The sequence below is a fragment of the Dasypus novemcinctus genome, chromosome 13 (genome assembly GCF_030445035.2).
Source record: "Dasypus novemcinctus isolate mDasNov1 chromosome 13, mDasNov1.1.hap2, whole genome shotgun sequence".
NCBI lineage: Eukaryota > Metazoa > Chordata > Mammalia > Cingulata > Dasypodidae > Dasypus > Dasypus novemcinctus.
The window spans coordinates 44,515,768-44,532,988 of record NC_080685.1 but is presented as its reverse complement, the minus strand read 5'-3'; the positions used below and the strand labels follow the sequence as shown (position 1 = coordinate 44,532,988).

General features: G+C 46.7%; 1 protein-coding gene across 3 annotated transcripts; it reads right to left on the bottom strand.

Annotated features, from left to right (window-relative positions):
* Positions 1-1,765: 1,765 nt before the first annotated feature.
* On the bottom strand, positions 1,766-16,735 carry POGK (pogo transposable element derived with KRAB domain). 3 transcript variants are annotated; one of them, XM_004464727.5, is made up of 6 exons: positions 16,503-16,735; positions 14,889-15,022; positions 8,876-9,002; positions 8,043-8,141; positions 5,286-6,770; positions 1,766-3,549 (listed from the first exon to the last, which is right to left on the bottom strand). In XM_004464727.5, the coding sequence occupies exons 2-5, from the start codon at positions 15,018-15,020 to the stop codon at positions 5,299-5,301; spliced, it is 1,830 nt and encodes a 609-aa protein (XP_004464784.1). In that variant the 5' UTR covers positions 15,021-15,022; positions 16,503-16,735; the 3' UTR covers positions 1,766-3,549; positions 5,286-5,298. The 3 variants fall into 3 exon arrangements, with proteins under 3 accessions (XP_004464784.1, XP_004464785.1, XP_004464786.1); XM_004464728.5 differs by lacking the exon at positions 16,503-16,735 and adding an exon at positions 16,299-16,380; XM_004464729.5 differs by lacking the exon at positions 16,503-16,735 and adding an exon at positions 16,070-16,162.
* Positions 16,736-17,221: the final 486 nt, after the last annotated feature.

Sequence of the window (17,221 nt, the reverse complement as noted above, 5' to 3'; positions counted from 1 at the left end):
ACAGAAACATGAAAAGCCCTGCTTCAGAGAACTTGGCAGGGACTTTTCCAAAGAATGTAATGGATGAGAAAGATTAAAAAGCAGGTTCCAGTTAAGGTATGCCATTTCTTCCTCGTGTGATGTATATAGATTAAGACCAGAAAACAAACAAGCAAAAAACAGCTTATGTTTAGTTCCTGGCATAAGTAGTTTTAGGTGAGAAAATACTGAAAAAAAATTCGGGTTTGGAAAAATTTGAACTGATATCCAATCGAATATAGTGATTTTGTTTTTAACTACCCCAATACCTGGGTGCAGGTGGTATCGGCAAGATTTCATGAGTTCCATAGATAGAGAAGCAGCCAGGAGCCCCAAGCTTGTCCTGCTGCTCAATACAATGGCCATGTTTCCTAGAGGTATGTACAGCACAGAAGAAAACTACAAAGGGAAATTGCTTACTACTCTCTAGGACCTGGCCTGAATCCCCAGTCCCACCAGAGGACTCCTACTGCCTTGCATGTTTCAGGTCTACACTCTAAACAGATCTGCTTTCCATGCCACTTTTCCTCAGGCAATCATTTTCTAAAGTGGGGAGATGAGGCTGAAGGCAGGACAGGAAGATAGAAAGGGAGTAACACTGAGACAGGATTTTTCAAGAATTCTGAAAGAGACAAACTTCTCTATTCCTGTCCTGAAGGGCTAGTTCTAACTACACACCATTGCCAACTTCAGGATTCTGAACGCAACCTCTTCTATAATAAGGTTCTTAAGAACTCTTCAGTAAATGGAACGTCACTCAGTTATTTAGAAAAATAATTGTTTCATTGAGGAAGAAAGTGGTTAGAAATCAGATAATTTCAGATTTAGAACAAAGCTTATCTTTCCTGCAAGAATTTCAGTAATGTGCCTTTTAGCTATAGGTCTATCGCTGTGCAAAACTGGGTTTAAAGCCTTACTTTACCAGGCAATGAGGGCTAGCTTAGTACATATTCTTAACACCTTTATCCATTGCTGTGGCCAATAAAGTATAAAACTCCAACACCCCATCTCCCCATTGCCTGAAGTAATTGGAATATTGCTGATCAGATTTCAAAAACTGTTTCCAAAATGATTGCTGTTTTGACCAGAAATGTCTGTCCTATCATGTCTTTGATTCATACCAAAATGCCTCTAGGATGTACAGTAAAGGTAAGGATACTTGGTTTTAGGGGTTAATGTGGCAAACAAATTAGTTCAGCATTTAATTCTGATGGCTTAAAGAGAAACAAATGTCTAGATTATTCTGAATAGACTACTCATTTGTGTCTGTGGTATGGTAAAGTATCAAGACTAATTTCACTAAAAGTACACAATAAAGGGCATATAGGTTCATCATGCTTTCATTTTCAAATAAATGTATGTAAAACATGATATTGAGTCCCCTTTTCTATCCATCAGTGTTAGGTTTTTCCTCATTTTAAATTAATGTCACTTTATGGGTTTCCTTCATGTGACTTTGTAATGGACCACCCGAGAGCATCCCAAACATAAAGCCTAGAGGAAGAAAGATATTTATGCAACCCCACCCCCTTCCCTTTTGAAGCCAGTTTAAAACCACACTCATTTTTCTTCCCTTTGTCTTCAAAGACAAGATATTACTTACATTGCCATCCTATGAACAGACATTTTAGGTTTTGGATAAGGGTGTAACATGGGTACTGAACTGGATAAGGAAATAAAATGTAAACAATAGCTTGAAAAGTAACTTTTCACAATGCTAGCAGGTAAATAAAACCACCATAGCCTATTTCTTTATTATCAAAGTTTATTGTTGGGGTCAGTTTCTATCTACTGGGGGTACAACTATGTCTTAATGTGTGCTATAGATAAATCTGGGGTAACAGCCATTCTGCAAAACTGTACTGGGGCTCTGTTAGGCATAGATCATAAAGCAGTGGAAGAATGAGCCCAGGAAAAAAGAGTACAGCCATTACTCTAAGAAAGTTCCAGTGCTATGCAACCTATAAGGCATCATCTATCAGCTGATGAGACTTGAACTGTTGGTGGAATGAAACGGGTTGAAGCCATTTTCTACTCTTCTCAGCAAGATAACCAAACTGAAAGACCTTTAATCTTCCAAAGCAAGTGAAATAGGATATAAAGAGGAAAAAGGGCCAGGAACCTGGTTAGTGGAGGATAAATTAAATAGAAATGGAGGGAATAGAAACTTCTGGAATGCAAAGTAGCTGGGTTTAGATGCCATCTGAAATGACAATATTGCACAGGTAAACGTAAATGAGAAACAATTCAAATATTGAGTTATTCAGACACCAGAAGTTAAGTGAAAAGGAATTGCTAAGAGAAATGTCCTCCTTGCAGTGAAAAACTGGTTTTAAAAAATCAGGTAAATCATTAACAGGGAAATGAGTACCTGAGTAGAAATAGGTGTTTCCAGATGCCAAGAATAGTTTATGATATTCAGGAAGGAGCTGTGGTTATGGTAGCTTGTTATCCAGATTTGATATTGGAATGACATTTCTAGCAATGGCTTTGTCTATGAGGTTCTGGCATGTTTTGTAGCAGACAGCTTTGAAGGAATGTTCTCATAACACTTGATTTATGTGGGAATGCAAATTACTATAGTTTAAAAATTCAATGACCCCCTCATCCTATTCTTGCAGGGAAGGAGATAAGACGTCCTTTAACAGCTGTGGCTAAAGGTCTAAGCCCTCCCACCACCTTGGTGATAAAAATATTAAAGTAACAAACAAGTTATCAGATGAGTCAATGGGCCTTGTACCAAGTAGACAGCAGATAATTTATGGTGACTTCTTCTGCAGGCAGCCTGAGAAACAGAAGAGCTTGTATACTAAAGTCTGCCCTATCATTAAATATAATAATAATGAAAAAATAGGGCCATTAAACGAGACCCTAAAAGTCTAGCTGCCACCCAGATTGGGAAGATAAATAAAATAGCATAGTTTATTTTAACCTGTTAATCTTCCATGCTAACCCAGTCTGCCTATAGAAGTGCCATCTGCTGGCACCAGGCCAGTATGTCGATTTTGCTGTTATCATTAGTATCTCATTTTTCCTAAGAAGGAAATGTTTAAATAGCATGTGTATGTAAGTCACACATTTCTACAAAGCCTTCTCTGCAGTCTTGACCTGTATGGGGACAGGTTCTATTCTGGGATCCATTTTCAAAGGCAGAATAAAACATTTGAGGTTTTCTCCGTAGAAAGGACACTGGCAGGGTTGTGCCCGTGAGTCTTGGTGTCTAACAAGTGGTCTCTTCTCCAGGAAATATTTTTGTTCATTCATATTTACAGATTTCTTTTGATGGACACATGGAGTAATCTCCACAAGAAATGGGGCAGTTTCTTTTCTAATCATGTTGCTGATGAGTGTCCAAAGCTTTTCTAACACCTCACAGACGTGAGTTGGGGCGGGGCTGTCCTAGGACAGGATGTACAGACTGCTGTCAGGAGCACCACGGCCTTTTCCTGCTGTTCTCTGTGCATTCATACTTCCAGGAATATTCTTCTTGAGGAACTTCCTCCCCAACTGTTTCAATCACAGTTCCATTTGCTGGAAAACCGAGAGAACATCAGTGAATTATTCCTTAGGTTTTGGGTATCTTACAACTTTAGCAAACATAATCCTGTCACCATCTAATGTCAGGTTTCCAAATACATGAGAAGGGGCGGTTTTATATTCATATCACTCCCCATCTGAATCTCCTGCCCACTACAAACTCCTATCTACTTCTATCATTTCCTCAACTCTAAAAATGGCAGTTGTACAGAACTGTGGCATTTAAGAAAAGCAAAAACTCCTGACTGACATTGGACGTAAATGCTACCCATGCCTGTGTACAGAGTTGCCATTTAGCTTTGAATACATATCCTTCCCTTTCCTGTCCTGTCAGTTTTTCATCGGGTCCTCTGGGCAGGAAATAGCTTAGAAAATTATAAACATACAAAAATGTCATCTCACAAGGAGAGGGAAAAGGTAAAATGAGAAGTGGATGAAAGCACACTGCAATGCACAGTTTGCTATTCAGTGGAAGAAGGTTAATAGTCAATCCAAGAGAAAAGAATGGGAGGCATGAGAAAAGAAAATAAGGCAATTTTGATGATTCTGAATATAGTTGCAAGAACTTCTTGATCTGTTGTAATCTAGGGATCTCAGAATTACAATAGGGTTCAGTGATCTGAGTAAAATCTGATTAGGCAGGTAAAGGGATATAAATCACTCTTCAACACATAAGATATAATTATACAGCTTTGAGGGGGTGGAGAAATAGATGTATCAAGATAGTTTCAGGTCCTGTGTTTGGAGGAACAAATTAATTGACAGCTAAAGAAAGGAAAAGAGGGTAATGAGTTGTTTGGTCTTTAAGCATGTTTTTCCTACAGTATGTGGTCATTTTCCTCTTTCAAGGTGGGGTGGGGGTGGGGTCATTTCAGTTGTGTTGTCTCAATTGGCCCTCAATCCCTAGTGCTTTTTAAAGCTGCTGCTCTTCTATACTCAACTCTGGAAATCCCAGGCCTGTTGTCTTTGACCTTCAAACTTTACTCACTGTAGTCCTAGATATGCATCCAAGTTTATTCTTTATTATGGGGACAAAGATTCAATTTTTTGGTGCAAAGATGTCTCTCTTCAGACATCTGCAGACTCTAAGAAATTACTGCAATTGCTTACTCTGTGGAAAACACTATGAGAATAAGAAGATGTTTTAAATCACTTTTGAATGTCTTACAGAAAAGCAAGCCTATGCTGTTATTTTATTTTCCTGGTGGGCATATTGAAGAGCACGTCAGCACTGCGATCCTGAGGCCCAGAAGACACCTCACTAAAGGCACAATTAGTGCTTTCCCCATGTTGTGGCCCTCCCAAGCTGGGGAAAGCAAGTACAACTCTTCCAAAGGTATCAGGTACACATAGTGGCACTAAATTTTCAGCACAATTTATATGGGTCAGAAAAAAGTTGGCTTTCCAAACAGAACTTTCTGTTAAATGAGCAATGTCAGATTATGCTCCTCAGGCCCAAATATTTTATTTCAACATAATGAGCTTTCAGATTAAACATCCTTTGGCTTACTCTGTTCATTTTACTTATTACAGACATTGCTCCTATGTCCACAAGCTCTAGAGCAAAATGCACACAAAATAAATCAAGGAATAAACATTTCACTTAAAGGAGAAAATGTTGATGACCTGTTATCTACACTGCTGCACCACAGGCTGTAACTGACAGAGAAAAACTCTTTGTAGAACACATTTAGGAGTGAAGGCACTGGGTATTTATTTCCACTGGTTACCTGAACTTTTCCTTCAGTTGCTCTCAGTCACGCTTTCTGTGTCACATTCTTTTGGCGGTTCCCCTCCTCCTGGCAACTCGCTCTCAATTTCCCACAGGACATCATCTTCATCTTCCAAGTTGCTGGAGATGTGGCACTTCTTGAACCCTTGGACAATGGATTCACTTGAGATGCTATTCCACGCGACCATGACCCATTCCAGAAAGAGGCCAAGGGGCGGCTTCTTGGCATTCCCAGTTGGGCTCAGCGCCAGATTTCCGGCCAAAAGCCAGTCAGAGTACTGGGCCCGCACACTGTCATTCAGCGGTTTGTAGACCACCACATCCAACACCTGCAGCTGTGAGGTCAGGCCCCCTGGGATGATGACCATGTCAGTGTTCATGCTCTCCATGGAGCTCTTCACAGAGTCAGTGGCATGGCCCCGGAAGCCGTTTAAGATCAGCATCCCTCTCTGCTTGGGCACGGCACCAGTCCTCCGTCTCCACACCACTTCCAACCAGTCCTGCATCAAGTCCTCAGTCATCCACCCATACCGGTGGCAGCGGATCTCCATCCCACTGGGGAACTTCCCAGGTGGGATGTATGTTCCTCTCAAAATGATGTACGGAGGTAATTTCCTCCCGTCAGCCAAGATGCCAAGCATTGCTGTGATTTTCAGTTTTTCCCTGCCTGGTGTCTTGACCAAGACGGGCTTTTCCCCTTGGTTGTCCACAGTCACCCGTGATGGCACCTCTAAACAAATGGGAGTCTCATCTGCATTTCCCATCTGAGCCACCTCATAGTCATGTGCCCTCCGCAGAGCCAGGACGCTCTGCTGGTAAGTCACGAGTTTCTCGGTCAGGTCTTCAGGCAGGTGCTGGGGCACAGGCACTTTATGCCTCAAAGACAGGTCATACCTCCTCATCATTCTTCGACACCAACCCAAGCTTGCTTTGAACCCTTTCTCTGGAATGTTCATTTCCTGGGCAATTTCAAGAGCTTTCAGCTGCATCGCCTCCCTGGTGATAGGGTCCCCTTTGGCCTGCATGTACCTGACGTACTCAGCCACGCGCTGGTCCACCAGAGCAAACCTCCCATTCTTTGGGCCTCGGAATGCCCGCCGCATGGCATGGGCGTTCTGGAGTTGCGGCTTCACTTTGCGCCAATCTCGGACATTTTTTTCCAATACTCCAAACTGCTTGGCAGCCTGGCAGTTGTTGGTGCTCTCGGCATATTCCACCACCATTAACTTGAACCCTGCATCATAGCTGCGGCGCACTCCCCGGCTGAAGTGAAACTTGCCGGCTATATCGTCGGCTGAGAGGTCATACCCTGGGAAGCCCATGGCCACATAGAAGGGGTACCCCTCACTCCATTCGGGCAGCTCTGTGATGTCCCGAGGCAGGCGGAGGCCAAAGCTGTCAAGATGCTGAGGCTGAGGAAACTGGGAGGTGGTATTCATTGGTCCTGCCCAATCTGGAGGCTTCACGTCAGACTCTTCATTTTCTGGGAGACAGAGAGGGAAGGAAAAACATAAGGCCAGTAAACAAAATGAGTTGTGGTTTACTCCCTGATTTTTTGGCCCCAATGCCAAGAATACTTTGAGGTTCATAAAAATAGTAACTTTAATAACATTCCCCTGGTCTTAAGCCATGTGCCAATTTATTCATATGACCGCATTTAATTCTCACAACAGAACTCCTTCTTTGAAAGGAAGATGAAAGTGGCAGAGCTGAGAATTTAACACAGGCACCAGGCTTGAACTAAAGGATAATTTGGGGGCTGTGTTTGGGTCAAAATAATTCTTATGTAGATGAGAAGCCGAATATAACCCACACTACCACATAATACAAGAAGTGGATACATCAAGGGCTACGGAATCATATCCTCTGAACTAAAAATCTCCTACAGCAAAAACCACACTTAGCAGAGTTGAGCTTGTAAAGCAGAAACCTGGTGCTGTGTACCAATGTTAGAGTTAGATTTCAGTGTATGTTTATATTTGGAAGGTGGTCACAGAAACTGAATATGATCTGAGGAAATTACTATATTTCATCAAAACTAAGATGCCGTCAACTCTAAGAAACACCATATGAGCCACTAAGAAAGAAAAAAATGCCACTAATTAAACAGTAATATGTCACCAATTTTAAGAGGTATTCTCAATTTCAGAAATGTTAAAATGGTGGAGGGAAATATGTATTACAATCATTAAAATACATTATTTTAAACTCTTTCCTACAGAGGGAAGGCCATCTGCCTGCCTGGAAGCTATGCTATATTCATCCAACTACTACCCTCCTAACCAGCCATCTTGACAAAGGACTATGAGCTTCTCACCCATATTTGTTCAAATGTATACTGTACTACTACTGCTTTGTCTATCCAGCATGGAATGAACCGTTGTCGAGGTAAATAACCCTGGAAGATGGTTCATCATCTCGTTCGTTGGTTTGCAGAGGCTTGTGGTGTGCTACTCAGGTGGGTTTATTCTCCCAGAACGTGTACTAGACCCAATGCTTTACTTCCTCTGCATACAAGGTCCCACATCAAGTTTTAAAATTACCCACAGTTCACAGATGAAGAAACGAAGATTCAGAGAGGGGAAAAAAACTGCCTAAGGTCACACGGTTAGCACTGGAGGAGAGGACCAAAGCTCATAGTTTTTCTGCCTTGCAACCCTGCCTCCCCCTTCCCACAGAATGCTCATGGAAACTTAAATCCTAGCTTCCTAATGCTCCCGTTTGGACGCATGCTGAACTGGCTCAACCGTTTTACCTGTGAAGGCTCCCCCCTGGAGCTGCCATTCGTCAGAATTCTGAGACTCTTCCTCCCCTTCCAGCCGAGTGATCATGTCTGGCTTAGGGAATGGGAATTCTGTTTTCAGGAAATAAAACAGGTAAAGGCTGTGTGTTACTGTCCTGGAACACTGCCAAAAAATACTGAAGGAATTCCTCCCACTCCCGCGACTGCCACATCCTTCAATATGGGGATTTGTGAAAGATAAGGAGAAAGGGTCAGGAATGCTGAAGAGAAAAAATATGATGGAAAATAGGTAAACCAAGGGAATTTATGGATTTTCTGCTGATGAGGGCCAGTACTTACAGAAGTACTGCATTTAGCAGGGAAGTGGATGTAGCTGGTGATCTAATGAACATTTTGGTACCTGTATGAGCAAACTGGGGAATCCCTTTAAATGCATACTTTCTGATAATATGGAAGATAGCAATGTCAGGAGGGGAGTGTGGGCTCTTTGGGGCATCTTTGGGGGCATGTCCCCAAGCTTCCGAGGCTGATGTAATGATGAAGCCTGCCTTCCCTCCCAAAGAGCACACGATCCACGGGCCCAGATCCACGGGGACATTTCCTAGTCGTTCGGGGTTTTTTTTTTTTTTAAACATGTATGTGATTTTGAGCTGTGGCACCAACTTGCTGAGTAGAAAGGATACAATATTTATATCCTGCCCAAATCAAAAATAGGAAATCAAATGTGAACAAACATTGAGGGGACAGAGTCCAAGTTCAGGAGAGAAGAATGTTTGGAAATACCAGAGAACAGAGACCTGAAAACAATTCTCTGGGCTCAGAGACAAAGGAAAACAAAGCTTTACCCAGGGACAGGACAGTCTCATAATTCATCCTCATGACTTCCCGGTAGAGGGCCTTTTGGTGCTCCGTCAAAACTTCCCACTCCTCATCGGAAAAATATATGGCCACCTCATCAAATAGGGCTGGCACCTGGAACAGTGAACAGGCCTTTCTCAACAACTAATAGGCACATGCAGACACAGACTCAAAGAACTGGCAGGACCTGAGTGGATGACCCGGCACCCACTTCATCGTACAGGTAAGTAAAGGACCTCGACTAGGGGCTGAAATGTCTGCCCACACTCCCAGGCTAACTAGAGGCAAAACGAGGACAAGAGCACAGTCTCGTGTTCCCCAGCCGAGTGCCTACCCCACCAGGGCAGGCTCACAGGTAAGGAAAGCAGCATCTGGGAAGAAACCTCCCTACCACAGGCTGACAGGCAGAGGGCACTGGGCATCTCACCCTCACACCGAAAGAGCCTGGGAAGAGCTGCTCACAGCCTCAGCCAACTCCACACTTGATGCAACACCCTGCGAAAGCTCCCCCACCAACATGCTCGTTCCAACCCTGCTCCCCCCCATCTGAAGACCCTCGGGTCAGGGGGGTTGAGTCTGGTTTGTAAATTCCAATAGGATTACTGGTCTCCATGGGATCATTGTGGTTTTCCAAGGCACTACTCTCCATTTCCAGGGACACTAACCCTGGTATTTGAATGGGAACCCAAAGCTGCTCAAAAGAAAGAGGGGACCCTACCTGGCCTTTCCAAACCACAAGAGGACAAGTAGGAGGAAAGAAGGGCTAGTTAGAGCTTAAATGTATGTATGGTACCAGAGCAAACCAGTTTGCCTTGAGGCCTAGACCTGGCTGAAAGCCCTAAGGACTGTCCCCTGCACACAGAGAAGACTGCTCCATCCCCATCTCCCTCTCTCCGCATCCCTCCCAACCTCCTCACCCCGTGGAAAGAGGCTCCTCAGTAGCTGAAGGCAGCCAAGCCACCCAAACCAACTTCCTCTTGTTCATTAAACTCTTTTCCTTTTAAGAGACTTTATTTTTTAAAGCAGTTTTAAATTCACAGAAGAACTGTACAGAAAGCACTAAGTTCCCATATATTCTCTCTCCCTGCTGTTTCCTATCAACATCTTCCATTAGATACGACTATCATATTAGAGTTCACTCCTCCCTCTGTACAGTTCTATAGTTTTGACAGATGCATAATGTCATATATTGGCCATTATAGTATCACACATTTCACTGCCCTACAGAATGCCCTGCACACCATCTATCCATCTCTCACACACGTTCCTGCCATCCCTGGCAACCACTGATCTTTTTACTTTCTCTATAGTTGTGCATTTTCCAGAATGTCATATAGTTCAAATGAGACTAGTTTCTTTCACTTAGCAATTTGCATTTACAGTTCTATTTCCTTTGTAGCTTGATGACGCATTGCTTTTCATTTATAATAGTTTATCCACTGTATGGGTATACATGGTTTGTTTATCCATTGTATGGGTATACATGGTTTGTTTATCTGTTCTCCTACTGAAAGACATCTCGGTTGCTTCCAGTTTTTGGCCATTTTGAATAAAGCTGCTACAAACCTTTATGTGCGGGCTTGCTTGTTCTTTCCTCTTTTGGTCAGTAGAGCTCCTGCTCCAACGCTCATCAGATTTATTGGTGAGAAAACACTGGGCAGCTTGTTTTCCACTTTCAAAGCTAGTCTCCAAAACTGAATCGAGGGTGTGGGTGATTATGGTTATGTTATTCCTGAACTTAGAAAATTAGCCTGTGTTCGCACAGCCTGAAGCCTCTTCAGGTGTCAGGCCATTATTTAGATAATAGGGCCTTTCCTCCTGTACCAAATTCCACTTACTCTCCCAACCCCCCACCCCCACGCCCAGCCTGCAAACATCTTACACTTCAGGAGCACTTCTTTGGGTAGGCCTGTAACAGAATCATTTATTTCCTCAAACAACCCTGTGGAGGAATAGGAACTCCATTTAATCAAGGAGGAAATGGGCTCAGAGAGGCTAACTTTCTGGTTTAATGTCACACAGCCAATAAAAAGCAGGACTGAGAATAGACAGTACTGTCTAGTCTCCTGCTCTTATACTGAGAGCAAAGTGGCCTTCCTGGGGGACAAACCCTCAACTCACCCCAGTGTCATGCTCTAGCTATACCCAACTGCTTGCAGTTCCCTGGACAAACGAAGCTTCGCCATCTCTGTGTCTCTGCATACCTCCCCATCTCAGTGATGCTCCCCATTCTTTGTCTGGCTAATACCTGACAATCCTCCAAAGCTCAGCATAGCGTTCCTTTCCCGGAGGAAGCACCCCCGCCCTGAGCTGTGTACCCACCTCCCCATCCCATGACAACCTGGGCTCAACACTATGGCGACACTTATTGCACCGCTTTATTCTTTTTGTTTACTTGTCTGCTTTGTTCATTAGAAAATAAGTTAATTGAGGGGAGAACTTACACTTTGTTTCCTTACACCTAGGACACTTCCTGTAGAAAGCAATCACCTAAAAATATAGTTTTGAATAAACCAGCTAAGCAAATACTCTCTGGATTTCCCTTCTCTTGTTCCACTTGGAACAGCTTCCTATAATCAGTAACTAAACCAGGCCTACCCTTTGGAGTAAGAATGGACAAAACTCCTTAAGTGTAAATGCTAGGACGTAAAAATGGATTGATCTCTGGGTTGTTCTCAGAATTCATCAACCTGGAAAGCCAGTCAGCCCTGGAATTTTCCAACTCATCTCCTTTCCAATTCACAGGCTTTTAAACTCTCCCTTTGGCCTCTTCTCTCCCTAGAAAGTTCCAGATCTAGGCCACACCAATGTATAGTTCCTCTCCCTTTGCTGATAAAAACTGGACCTATCACTAGAAATGCCTATCATTTCGCAGGGGCTATCCGTACTCTCGGAGCATAACACATCCTGGTCCCAGTAAAAATATCAGGAGCCCTGAAGTTGTGAGAAGACTGGAGGCTGGTGCAGGATTCATCTCCTTATATTATCTTCAAACAAGCCCACATTATGCTCCAGAGGCACACAGTGCAGTGGCTTAGAAATTCTCTTCACAGCAACTCTCTGTGTGAACCAACCAAGCCTTCAGCCAGACCCTGCTGCGCAGGCCTCCTCTTGCTCCACAGAGGCCTTTTATCTGGCTGAACACAGCAGAAGGTAAACAGGGCCAGCCCTGGGCAAAACCGAGGAGCCAGCAAGCCTGTGTTCAACCCTCAGACAACCTTTCTTGGTCTCGCAGGTAGGTGCCTCAATCCCTGTCCCCCTCCCCTTTCCTCAGAAGATCAAACACTCCTTTGACAGGTGTTTTCCTTCAGTTTGTGTGCACTGCCTCGCTCTGCCCGGGAAGCTGGAATTCTGATGCTTATCTCGAAGGGTAGCTATTACGAAAGGCTTATACTGACATGACCTCACCAGAGCTACACAACCCCCAGCAAGGACAGCAGGTATCTTAAGGGAGAAAGCTTGCATGGATGCACCAATGGAGTGCCTGCTGTGTGCCAGGCATAGAGGAGGGCCCGCTCTCACACGTTTCAATGCACTATCTCACTGAATCCTTCAAATAATTTAGGGATATGGGAATTATTACCCAACCCCTATGGATAAGGAAACAGTGGTTAAGTAACTTACCCAAAGTCACAGGGCTAGAGAGTCTGACTCCAAAGCCTTTGCTCTCTCACCAGGTCACTTAGACCTTAGCACGGGGGCTGTGGAGAACCTTAGGCTCCCCTTAGAAAGATAAGCTGAGCACTTATCCTTCAGAAGTATTAAGGAGAATGGTCCCACCCCTCAGCACAGCATACCATGCCAATTGGGTGGCCCCGGCCCACTTCTCTTGCCTTATTTCCTTCCACTCCCTGTGCGCACTTTAGGTTCTAGCTACATGAACTGCTCCTAATTCTGTACACAACTTTCATTCTCCAGTGCTTCTGCTTGTGCTGTCCTTTCTGCCTGAAATGCAAACCTCCTCCCTTCCTTTGGGTAATTTCACTGAAGACTAAGACTCAGTCAGAAGTATAGTTCTCCTTTTCCTACCTGAAATTGTGTTTCTATTCCAATTCTTCTATGGAATTTTATCCTAATAGTATGGTTAAGTTTGACAGGCTTTTATTGATCTCTTTAACATAATTCTCTACAATCAAAATACATATTTAAAAAACAGAGTTGATATTTTTCTTCCCTGCTTTAATACTCTATGGCAGGGTTTCTCAACCTCAGTGCTGCTGACATTCTGGGCCGTGTCACAGGGCTTGTCCTGTGCATTATAGGATGTTCAGCAGCAGACCTGGCCTCCACCCACTTGACGCCACTGTGATCCCCTTCTCTTCCCAAGTCACAACCACCAAAAACGTCTCCGGATAGGACCAGATGTTCCCGGCTGACAAAATCGCCCTCAGCTGAGAACACTGCTGAGACCAGGTGCAGTGCACGCTGGCCCTGTCCAAGAGGTTGCCAGTTCTCCAGCCCGAATGAGGCCTCCTCCTTCCTCACGGCTGTGTTCCCCTCCAGGGCCAACCTCCACCACTGCGCTTTGCATGCTGCGCTGTTAATTATCTGTCCACTTCCCGGCCTCTTCCATGAGGCTAGGAACTCCAAGAGGGTGGGGATCTTGTCTTAACAACACCTAGCATTGTGCTCAAGAGCTGCTGGCTGGGAGTGACAGCAGTAACAGCTTGCGTGGAGGCCACAAATGCCAAATCCCCAGCCCCATCAGGCTGCCAGCCCCAGTCCCTCCAGCTCTTTGGGTCGCTTCTGGCTCAGCCCAAGTATAGTCTTCACCTTTCTCTTTTCTCACTGCCCCAGCACACTCAGATGCCCACTTCACTGCACATGTTTTCCAAGGATCTCCACTCCATCTAGATATACTTAGTTGGTTGGCCAACTTAGCCTCAAAACATAGGGTTTCTACAGCTTTGAGGTCCTGCTCCAGACTACGTGATTTCTAGTCTCCAAGGCCTCCTTGGCTGAGGGAGGCAGAACTAGGGAGGAGGACAGAGTGAGCAAAGAACACCGAAGAGGCAAAGGCAGAGCAGCCTTCACAGCTGGAGCCTGTGTTGTTTTTTTTTAAGTTAGGGTCTAACATATATACAGCAAAATGCACTACTTCTAAGGGTACAGCTCAGGAGGCTTGCTTTTATTAGTGAACACCACTGTGTGTGTATCCTAGAGACGAAAGAGATAACCTCTCTGCACCCCAGTTCCTTCACCTAGGAGGGGCCAGGACTGGATGATTTAGAAGTACCATGGGTCTACGAATATAGACTTCTCTTTAGAAACAAAAGATATTATTACTGATACTGCTTTATATACAAGCAAAAACTAAGCGGAGAAATGGAATGTCAATCTGCTGCTTACTGAAAATGTTTATCATTTAAGTCCAATTGTCATGAAACCCAGTAACTACTGTAAATAACTATCACCATAAAGATCTACTACATAAATCTTTATAAGTTTACTTTCATTCTATTACACTATTTTCTCTGGATCTGCTCAATCTCTGTATCCCTGCTGCCTACCCTCCCAATCCCTCAATCCAGACCGAGCTGGAAATACAGCTTTCCTGTGTGAATTATTAATAGGAGGTGCTCACACACAAGCAAATGGCCCAGCCTCAAAGCTCTCCTCATGGCAGCTCAACACCCCAAGCCTCATTTAAAATGGTTCCCTTCACAAGCAGTCAGTCAGCAAACAATCATTTGGTGCCTACAGTGCCTGGCATTGAGTGAGGTGCAGGAACTACAGAAATGAGCCAGACACACATGGTCACGGCCTCCTGGACTTCTAACCTAATGATTAAAAGCTACACGGCTGGATGGACTATTCTTATAACTAGCTCTTTCCATTCTTTGTGCTACCTTTTAAAGCTTCAGGTCTGATTTCTCAGAAATGCAAATACATGGGCTGGGCTATTTTTACTTCTCATGTCTGTCTGAGCAGGAGACCTCAAACAAGCCTGATTCGCAGGCTTGCTCCTCGCCTCTGTGGACCCCACACCTTCCAACTTACCCAGCCTCCTTCTGAGCAGATTCGCACTTTCTGCATGTCCGTGTGCCCATCCTCCAGTTCCCGGCTCTGAATCTCTTCTTCCTCTTCCTCTTCTTTCAGGGTCAAATTGAGAGGGAAGGTTGTAGATTCCATCTCTGCAAGGAAGATTCAATTCAGAAAATTTGGGTGTCAGCATGAGCTCTTCAAAGCCTGTGATGGGGGAAGGCTCAGCTGCACACAAATCCCTTTAGCCCCAGATCCTGTTCAGGCTGGAAGGCAGAACGGGAATGGTTGGTTGCCAGAGGAAGAAGGGCTTTAGTGAAAGCACCAGGAAGCTGAAGGTGACGTATTTGAGTGTGATAAGAAAAGGGGCTGTGGGCAGTTAGTGTATCTGGCTGCCTTCAAATATTTACAAAGCAATCTGCCAAAGAGAGATCAGACTGGTTCTGTACAGACCCGAAGGGCAGAACTGAGGCCTGTGAGTAAACAGACTCAGAAGAGAGAAAACAGCGCGTTCAAAGGCAGAACTTTCTCACAGCCAGTGTCGCCCAGACATGGAATGTGTGGTAGGGAGGAGTGCTGATTCCCTATCAACGAAGGTGTTTGAACAGATTGGTCAGGGCTGTTACGGGAGGCGAGTTAAGCATCAGGAGTATAGCTGCTCCAGAATACCCATCAACTGGATTTTCCAGGGCGGTTCCAAATTCAAATGTTCTGTCCTTGAACCGGTTCAGAAAATCAAGTCATTCTGCCTTATGAGCCTTTCCAAGCCTGGGAGTCAGCGGTACAGAGTCGGGGGTATGCCTGGATACCCAAGAGGGTGCAGAAATCTGCTGACGGCCAGGTTCTGGCACTCCCATGATCATGAAAGGACCCCTTGCCTCTGGGCCGCAAATCCTCTTTGCGGAGCTTGCAGGCCAGGTACAAAGGGCCGCGCTCCGGCCCTCTAGGGGCGTGGGTAATCCCTAGGTGAGGAGTGAGTGTGCATCTTGGGGACCGCAGTCTCCGGGGCGTCCAAAGAAAACATCCCGCCGGAGTTCAGCATGCTTCTTCCATATTTCCAAAAAAGACGGGAGAACGCTGCAGGGTCTGGGGCGGGCGGGGCAGGCTTCAGAACCCCCACAGCTGTAGCCCAAACTTGGCCGCGCTGCACGCCCCCCCCCCCCCCCGCCCCCGCCCGCTCCCGCTCCCGGGACGCAGACCTGAGGAGGTAAGGTGCCCGCGGAGATGTGCCCGCAGCTAGGGCCGCCGCTCGCCCACCGGTCCGCGCCCCGGCGCTCCGCCCGCCGCCGCGCCCCCGGGCGCGCCTGGGTTTCTCCAGCCATCTTGCCCCATTTCCCTTTCTCCGCGGCCCCGCGCGGGAGCGCTCCCGCTTCCCCCTCCCGGCCCGGCCCGCCTCCCCGCCAGGCCCCCTCCCGGGCCCCGGCGCACCTGCGGGAGGCGACAGCGGGCGCTGCCTCCCCCCTCCCCGCGCCGACCCGCAACAAAGGCGGCGACGGCGGCGGCTGCAGCTGCAGCCTCGGCGCCCGCGCCCCCGCCCCCGCCGAGGCCGAGCCGCCCAGGGCCCGAGGGAGGGGCCACGCCGCCCCCGCCCCCCGGCCGCGCGCCGCCCGCGCGCCGCCCGCGCTCACTCACCGCCGGGCCGAGCGGCCGGGCCGCGGGGTGGGGGCGCCGAGGACTCCGGCGCGGCTGTCAGAGCGCCATCCTTTCCGCCTCTCCAGCTTCCCGTGCGCACAGCCCCTCGGGAGGGAGCGAGCGAGGACACGTGGTGGGAGGAGGGAGGGTCCGGCCGGGAGCTGAGGGTGTTGGGAGGCGAGGGGAGGAGCGCGGCTGATGTCAGCAGGCCTCGGCGCGCCGGCACGGCCCCCGCGCTCGCTCGCGGACCCTCCCCCCGGCGCCGCTTCCGGCCGGTCCGCGCGGCGCCCTCTTCCCGGCGGGCGAGGCGTCACCTCGCTGGCCCTCGGGCCTGCAGCGCCGAGCTCGCGGCGGTGCCTCTGCCTTCTGCGCCTGGCTGCAGCGCAGTTCGCTTCGCAGGCACGGTCTGACCTCTGTGTGGACGAGGCAGGAGAGCCCGGATTTATTTTGCTGCTGAGTTTAACGCGGGCTCGCACATCCATGTGCTCATTTGCATTCACCATTGCGTTGCACTTGCTCGGATGACCACTCAAGGCAGTCTTGCCTTGCTTCAAGGACTGTTGGGAAGACAGGACCGGCAAGGGGGTGGACGGAGGTAGGGGGATGAGGAAGCGCCCAGGGTCATTTCGGCAGAATGTTCATATTGTGGCAGGCTTATATTCAGAACTTCGGTGGAGTATACATGCAGAAGGTACTTAAAGCGGTTGTCGCCTGTTAAA

Coding starts and splice junctions, on each gene's coding strand:
- POGK (XM_004464727.5), bottom strand. CDS start 15,020: ATGGAATCTACAACCTTCCCTCTCAATTTGACCCTGAAAGAAGAGGAA. Junction 9,003..14,888: donor TCTGCTCAGAAGGAGGCTGG/GTAAGTTGGAAG, acceptor TCACTGTTCCAG/GTGCCAGCCCTATTTGATGA. Junction 6,771..8,042: donor CCAGGGGGGAGCCTTCACAG/GTAAAACGGTTG, acceptor TCTGTCTCCCAG/AAAATGAAGAGTCTGACGTG.